At 29.4% G+C, this 8,946-nt stretch overlaps 1 protein-coding gene across 2 annotated transcripts; it reads right to left on the bottom strand.

Moving 5' to 3' along the window:
- Positions 1 to 3,462: 3,462 nt before the first annotated feature.
- Positions 3,463 to 5,175, bottom strand: LOC123300112 (splicing factor ESS-2 homolog). 2 transcript variants are annotated; one of them, XM_044882592.1, is made up of 3 exons: positions 4,991 to 5,175; positions 3,865 to 4,877; positions 3,463 to 3,787 (listed from the first exon to the last, which is right to left on the bottom strand). In XM_044882592.1, exons 1-3 carry the CDS (start codon positions 5,141 to 5,143, stop codon positions 3,463 to 3,465), a joined length of 1,491 nt encoding a protein of 496 aa, XP_044738527.1. In that variant the 5' UTR covers positions 5,144 to 5,175. The 2 variants fall into 2 exon arrangements, with proteins under 2 accessions (XP_044738527.1, XP_044738528.1); XM_044882593.1 differs by having other exon boundaries at positions 3,463 to 3,775.
- Positions 5,176 to 8,946: the final 3,771 nt, after the last annotated feature.

Below are 8,946 nucleotides of genomic sequence, written 5' to 3'. Positions count from 1 at the left end.
TTTTGGATTTTTATGACGTCATAAAGTACAAAAAATCAACTTTTTGGGTATTTTAGCCAAATTTTATCGTATTTGAATGAATTTTTTTTTGAAACCCACTAATTTTGGGTCATATTTTTCATTTTTCGTGGTAGTTATTCGTTAATATTAGCCCTTATACTAAATGTGGGCACCACAATGCTGCAATTTCCAAATTAATGGAAGATACGTTAAATTTGACAATATATTTGAAAAAATTGCCCTAAAATTAGTGGGATTACATACTCGATTGATCAAAATTGGATAAAATTTGCGTGTGGTAGAGCAAAATCTAATATTTTGGATTTTTATGACGTCATCAAGTTCAAAAAATCAATTTCTTTGATATTTTAGCCAAATTTTATCGTATTTGAATGAATTTTTTTTGAATCCTACTAATTTTGGGTCATATTTTTCATTTTTCGTGATAGTTATTCGTTTTGATTAACCCTTATATCGAATGTGGAAACCACGATACTACATTTTCGAAATTTATTGTAGATACGTTAAATTTGACAAAATATTTGAAAAGTATGACCCAAAATTAGTGGGAGAACCTACTTGATTGCTCAAAATTGGATAAAATTTGCGTGTAGTAGAGCAATAAACCAATTTTTTGGATTTTCTATGAAATCATTAGGTTAAAAAAAATCAATTTTTTGATTTTGGGCCAAATTTTATCGTATTTGAATGAATTTTTTTATGAAACGTACTAGTTTTGGGTCATATTTTTCAATTTTCGTGGTAGCGAAGAAAACCTTTAATGATTTAACTGTAGAATTTCCTTATGAATATAAATCTGATGATTGAACTTGCAGTTAAAAAGTTTTCCATAAAAAAAAAAAACAACAAATAAAATAAATTTAATATTATATTAATAAAAGCTCATTTGAAATGTAAAATATTGTCATGCTGTTGGTTAGAATACGCACCTATCTACTTGGTGCGCATGTTTGTAAAACTTTTATGAAAAACTTTTATACATTTTAACGATATAGAAATACATACGATACTTATCTGGTTATCTACACATCGTTCTATAAGCGGATCATGTCATATCAAGTCATCCTATGAAATGTATACGGAATAGAAAATGACTTTAAAAAAAAATTACATATCGTTCTAGACTTGAAGACACTCGCCCACAATTTCAAAACATTGCGGACCGTTAAAAGGTCGAATTTCGTAATTTTACTTGCTCTATGGGCTGTTTTTTTCCATCAACAAATATCAATCAATCGATATTTTTCTTCCGTCATTCACGAAAATCATACCATATCAAACTTTTCAGACGGTTTCAAACATGCTAACTTTGCGGCGGTACAATAAGTATTTGGAACTATCGTAAAAATGTGAAATGATGGTTTTTGGGAATAACAGACGGAAAAGATTAGTTTAAAAACAAATGAAAATAAATAATTGACTTAATTGTTGAAATACTCTATATAGATAGTGTTGAATATCAGTGATTGTCTTTATTTTATTAGTCTTAATTAAAGTTTAAAATCAGTAACATTTAAAGAGAATAAAATAGGAATATTTATATGCAGAATATAAATAGATATTTCAAAATTTTTTCGAAGGAATTTTAAGAACTTTTAAAGCTTTCACTGAAAATTGAACTTTTTGACTTAATCTACAAAAATAAATACAACAATGGTTTGAAATTTTGAATATGTGTCTCCAAGGCTGTTATTATCAAACAAGAAAAACTCTAACAAATACTGAATTGAATACAAAAATAGATGTTAAAATGTTTAAAAAAAAACATCGTTTTCACATTTTTATTTTTATTTTAATATCTAAACGTAGGCCAGTTGTTTAAGAAATTACCTTGGAAAATGATTTTCAGGAAAGGATGAAAATTTTTCTCCAAGTTTTACGAAAAATTATTTCATATTCATTTAAAGTTAGGAAAAACGTTTCTGCTATGGTAATGGAACCAACAACAGCCAGGTTCCAATGATACCCGAAATTTAAAAAAAAAGTACGTATTCGATCAATAATTCTATTCATATTTTGATGTGCGTAAAATCTATCACAGACAAAAAGACTACCCCACCTATACACAAATACGCTGCCATTTTAAAGATGGGTTTTAGTTTTCTGTCACATAACAATTTAGGTATTTTATAATTTGTGAATGTGAAATAATTCAAGAAAAATATGTAGTTAAAAATTTATCAAATTTACGCCTCCTTAAATGTAGGCTTCAGTGAATTCAAATTCACAGTATTTTTCAGTTCCCTCTACCTACATTAAGTACCCAAATTTTTCAGAATGTAATTTTTTTATTTTTTACTGCACTAGTTTATGACAGTTTATAATTTACATATTTTATATTAGTTTTATATTATTTTGAATAAATTTTATCAAAAATTTAATTACTTTTTATATACAGCCTATGAATAAATTAATATATGATAACTTTAAAAACGATCATAGACATATGAATTTTATTCAAGATGTATCAACTTTTAGCATAGGTATTATAAAGGTTTCGTTGATATCACACCCCAAAATTTGTATTTGAAAAAGCTCAATTTAGGTGTCTACTTGGATATTTTGAATTGTTTTATTTTTATTCAAATTTAAAAAAAGTATCAAAATATCCAAGTTGAAGTGTAAGTACCAAAATTGAGATTTATTTTGAAGGGTAGACATTGAAGTTATATTGTGCAAAAAATATTCTTCAAGTTTCCATTAGAGCTTTGTATGTGGACACTTGTTTTTTTCAATTGAGGCAAAATACGTCTGAAAATTTTAACTAAAGGAACAGAAATTACTCATACAAAGTTTTTGATCGGTCAGGAGTAATTCATACGTCAAAATGTGGTAATGGAAGCCTGCCCTGGCAATATGGTATTTTCCGCATTCGTGCGCCGCTCTGTACATGTTTATGCATAGATAACATAATCAATCTATTTTGTAATTTGATTTAAAATAGCTTTATTAAAATGATATATTTGATTTATAAATATTTATTACTTTAATTTGTGATCGAACGTCATCTGGCTTTGAAGTTCACATGAAGCATGACCACCATGAAACTTTTTTTTGAGCAATGATTAAACTCAAGTGTAATAATTTTCCATATGGTAAATAAAAGGTACCTTTAGAGCATGTCCAACAGTTTAGAGAATTTATTGCATTTTCCAACTGCAAGCCAAGACTATTTTTTTTACAAATTTCGACGTCCAAACATTCCATTTTCTACGGCTTAGTCATGGAAATTGGGATGGAAAATGCTTCTTTTAGATTGGTGTATTTTTTACAACTTTGTTATACTGAAGGGCAAAGAACTGAGCCGACGCGACAATTTTAAGGATTCAATTGCGCTAAATTTGCTAATAAAATTCAGGATGTAAAATAAAATTCACAACAATTTATTTTTGTTCAATAATTTTAATAAATATAAAAAATATATACATTTTGTACAAAATACTAAAAAAAATCACTAGCTTTTGCACGTTTTGCAACTGAAATATGTAATAAATTGTCTGTTAAGTTTTTGTTTAGTGTAACACCAACACTACGTGGTGTTTTCGGTGTTGCAGGTCGATTATTACTTCTCGGTGTTCGAACTAAATTACTATGTGCAGATGAAGACGTTAGTCTACTGGTTGTACCACGTGTTCCTGACAATAATGGACTTGGTGAATAGGATGCACGTAATGCTAAATCACCTAGTCGTGAAGAGGCTGCTAAACGTCTTGCTGCCGGTGACATAGTTTCTAAACGTCGTAAACTTGATGGACTTGGTGATGGTCTGCAAGGTTAAAAGATAAAAATTATTATTAACATTTCGATTTAATTTCAAATCTGTACATTTACAAATCTACTTACGTTGCTAGTTGTCGTCTTGCAGCTTGTATTGCTTTTTGTTTTCGATCACGATGCCGTTCGCCAACTTTTTCAGCTAGTGCTAAAGCAAGTTTTTCTCGTTTTGGTAAATCTGCAATTTTAAATGACGGACCTTGTGATCTTGTTAACGGTGTATCGCTTCCATCTAATCGAAATGGTGTGCCTTCAATTTGTCCCCAAGTCATTAATGGACTCTCAGCAACTCCAGGACATGGAGATGGTGTTCGTACTAAACTAAAACCTAGTACTTGTGGTGTTTCCGATTGAATTAATTCTTTACCATCAACTCCAATACGTCCATCTAAAATTTTTGCCTGTGACTTCGCCAATTCAGAAATAGTTTCTTTACTTTGTTCCTCATCAAATGGATTCGCCTGTAATCGTGTGTTTCCGTGTACAATTTCTTTTCGCTTTTTACTCATTTCAATCAACTCTTGTTTCGTTAATTCCACCCCATCCGGTACATACATAATATAATTCTTATTTTTATAATTCCAACCATCAACATTAAACGGTCGCTCTGTAATTTGAGCTTGTTGTTCAATTGATGGTAATGCTAAACTTAAATTTTTCGTTTCTTCGTTGTATAAGTACGAATACTTAATTCGATGTTTTTGTTCCGTTTCTTCCATTATTTCCGTAAAACTTTTATTATCCTCTGACGTATGAGTCGCTAAATACGAATCTAAAGATATTTTACTCTTTTTGATATCGGAATTGGATTCAAGATCATCTTCTCGTGGAGGTGTCGTTGATGTACGTTTTGATATGTCTGGTGTCAATGTTGGTTCGTTATGTAAGTTTGCAGGTGTTTCAAATGTTGCAGGACTTGCTAAACGCGGTTCAGTGTGAGGTAAACGGCCTTCGGAATATTTCGCAAATATCTCACGTAATTTATCTCGATCGTTACGTTCTAATGCGTCTAAATAATCATTTTGTGCTTTTAGTTTCTCTAAATCTGGGAAGAAATCACGTTCGATAATTTTACCCATTTCCTGTAAATTCAAAAGAACATTAATCAGGGTCATATTTTAACATTTTTCTTGAAACTAATGACCTTAAAGCATTATATTATTATTAAAATAAGATAATTATAACCTCTTAATACCTCAATGTATGATTCCTCGTCTAAAATTTTCGTTGTTGTTTTGCGTGCTGGAACTTTAGGTACTTTAAAAACTAATTCTTTATTCAACGATTCCATGGTTTGTAATGCTTTATGCCCAGGTGTATTCACTAATTTATCTTTTTCTTTACTCATTTTGACGTTTTCCTTGTGTTTTCCTTCAAACGTCAAACTTTTTAACCTTATTTATTTTATTATATTTGAGAATCAAACCAGAAAACATTGTTAGCAGTAGTGACATCTCTGAGAGATCAAATGCAACTCTTTTTAAATAGCTAAAAACTGAACCCGCAAACTAACTAGTCAACCAATTACTTTTTTTTGGTATTGATTAGCAAATTTTAACGCTAGAAAATGTGTTTAGATGGATATTATAGTAAAGCAATTGGAAATGTGTCAATAAAAAAAATAAAATACAATAATTATTTTTACTTCTTTGAATGAATATCTGAAGTATGGAGGGAGTATGGAGTCTCACATTTTTACCATTCATTATTTTCTCTTTGGGCAGAGATACTTACAGTTCTGTAATGTAAGTTGCCTTCCATAATTTATAATTTATATAGGTATATGTATTAATCGATTCGGCTCTGCTAAAATTAGAACATTAAATTATATGCAAAAGTCTTACCACTTTTGTTATTTAAAAATTAATATTCAATGTACAGCGAGTTTTTGTCCACCTGTATATATGATTTAATGTTGACTTGTTACCGTATTCTACATTTTGGACCCTTTATCCATGTATATATTGTTTAATTGATCCTTGCATAATTTGTGTCTAAAGATTTTAAGTCTAATTTGCCTTAATTTTTAATATATGTAAATTATTATCACTTCCATAGTGATATAATTGTTTACTTTTGTTTCAATTGACATACCTGAACTAAAGATTTTTATAATTTATATTGTGTTAGAATCATAAACGTTTATTAGTGGACATTCTATTAAATAACGTTGTAATTTAATTTATTCCTTTCAGGTATGTTTTTGTTTGTAAATTTAGTGTAATTCCTTTATATAATTTTGTCAATATATTCCTTTCAGGATTAAATACAATCTCGTTATTTATTCAATAAATTAATAACTTACAAATTAAATTACAATCATTTAAGATGGAAAAATTGTTTGTCCACTTAATAAGAAGAAGCGATGAATATTTTGAATTAGCTGGACTATCCGAAGATAAGCGGTTATGGTTTAGCTTACCAGATGAACATAAAAATTTATATGAACATAAGGTATTATCATCAAAAACCACCATTAAAAGTGCAATTGCTGCTATTAAACCGATTAATGGTTTCCGAAAAATTGGCATTAAATTAGATGAGGATTTGAAAAAAGAATATTTTGATGAAGATGGAAACCTTAGCTACAAAAACTATCCGTTACAGGAATCTGTAGTTTTTTTTGATGTGAGTGAAAAACTCCAAGAAGAAAATTTTTTAATTAAAAGAATCAAGGAATTAGAATTAAAATTAAATGACAAAGATGAGATAAAATTGCAAAATATAGAAAAGAAGTTTGTTCTTGATAAATATGACAAAACACAAAACCCTTCTGAGTGGTTTTCTAAATTTGAAAGTGAATGTGACCGAAATAAAATAAAAAGTGGTACCCAGATGATTGAAGCTTTACGATTTTTTGTCGCTGGATCAGCCAAACACTGGTATGAAGGAAATTTGAAAAAATTTGGTCTAACTAATTGGTCTGAATGGCGAAATTCATTTTTTTCCATTTTTATTGACAAAGGTTGGACAGCTGTCAGAAAAGCATATACCTATAAATACTTAGGCGGCTCATTGATCGATTACGCTTTAACAAAAGAAAATTTATGTTTAGAAGTAGAAAGTGATAGTACTATGAGTTCCAGAATAAACTTGATTGTAATGGGTTTACCATCTCAAGTTCAAGATGAGCTAGATCGCGAAGACATTAACACTATAAAAAAATTATACAATGAACTCCGAAAGCTAGATGGTCAATATAATAAACGTTCGAAAGAAAATAAACCATATGATAATCGGCATGAAAAAACAAAATTAGGAGAATCGACTAAAAAGAAACAAATTGATATACCCTTGAAAAAACCATGCTACATGTGTGAAGCTCTTGGTTGGAAAAATCGATTTCATCCCTCTAACGAATGCCGAAATAAAATACTGTACGCTCAGGAAAAAGAATCTAATTTAATTGAAACGAAATCTGATTCAGAAAATGAGGCTGAAATGATGAAAATGGAAATTGACCGAAATTCTTTAAACTAGAGAGCCCGGATAATTTGATTCCATTAATTCATGTAAACGTAATTATTGATGATAAAATGAAAATAAAAGCAGTGTATGACTCAGGATCTAACGTGAGTCTAATTAATCAAAGAGTTGTAGATGTATTAAAAACAAGTTTGTTAAAGCATAACACTGCATTCAAGACAATTAATGGTTTCAATTTTAGTTCGGCCCGGGCAAACATAAAGCTTAAAATTGGAAATATTATAAACAATTTGAATACTTTTGTAGTTAAAAATTCAGAATTTTCTTATGACCTGTTACTAGGTTTAGATGCTATTAAAAAATTTAAACTAATTCAAGACGAGAATTTAAACATATACCAAAAACCTAAAAATGATGAGATGCTCCAAATAAGAAGTAATCAAAATCAGAAGAAATCTTGTGAAATTTCTAACAAAATAATTACAAATGAAAATAAAGAAGATAAAGAAAATGTAAAGAAAGAAGATAATATAGATGTAAAGAAAGAAGATAATAAAGATGTCAATAAAGAAGATAATAGAGATGTAAAGAGAGAAGATAATAGAGATGTAAAGAAAGAAGATAATAAAGATGTTAAAAATTTTAATAAAGAAGGTAAAATCAATGAAAATGAAAAAGAAGAGAAAAACACTGAAAATATTAGAATTTACCATCAAGAAGAAACTAATGAAAATCAGTTCAAACCTAAACTAGATCACATAGATGGATATGAAAAAAAAGTAGAACTTTTAAATATTATTGAAAATCACAAGAAAATTTTTGCCAAAAATAAATTTGATGTCGGTAAAGTAAAGTCTAGAGAGGCCGAAATAAAGTTAATGAGAGATGAATATGTTACGGCCCGCCCTTATAAATGTTCTATACCAGATGAACGTGAAATCAAAGATCAAGTACAGAAGTTACTAGCATCCGATCTAATAGAGGAATCTGATTCACCGTTCGCATCACCGGTAACACTCGCATATAAAAAAGAAGATGGAAGAAAATCAAGGCTTTGCATCGATTTTAGAAACTTAAATAAAATAACTATCCCAGAGTGCTACCCATTTCCAACAATAAATGATATAACGGAAAAAGTTTCGAAATGTAAATACTTTACTGTTGTTGATATAAACTCCGCTTTTTGGTGTATTAGGTTAAAAGAAAAGGACCGTGAGAAAACTTCTTTCGTTACAAAGTACGGGAAATTTATGTTCAAAGTATTACCTTTTGGATTGAAAAATGCTCCTGCAATCTTTCAACGCATACTTTCAAATATTATAAGACGAAATAACCTAGATGAGTTTTGCGTCAACTACATGGATGACTGTCTTATTTTCTCACGCAATTGGAAAGATCACATGCAACATATCTCAAGATTTCTTGAAGTAATAGGAGAAGAAGGATTTAAATTAAAGCTCGAAAAGTGTAAATTTGCAGCCCAATCGGTTAAGTATCTTGGCCATTACATTGAAGAAAATAAAATATCACCAGCACAAGAAAATTTAAAGGCAATAAAAAATTTGAAAAGACCTACAGATAAATCTGGGGTTCGAAGTGTTCTAGGAACAATAAATTACTTTATAAAATATATCGATCATAGTGCTCAAAAATTTGAGCCCCTTCACAGATTGCTGAAAAAAAATACTGAATTTATTTGGACGGAAGAATGTGAACGCAGCTTCT

Source organism: Chrysoperla carnea, chromosome 5 (assembly GCF_905475395.1).
Source record: "Chrysoperla carnea chromosome 5, inChrCarn1.1, whole genome shotgun sequence".
In the NCBI taxonomy this organism is placed as follows: Eukaryota; Metazoa; Arthropoda; class Insecta; order Neuroptera; family Chrysopidae; genus Chrysoperla; species Chrysoperla carnea.
Note: the sequence above shows the minus strand (reverse complement) of the source record. Positions and strands in the feature narration are given on the sequence as shown.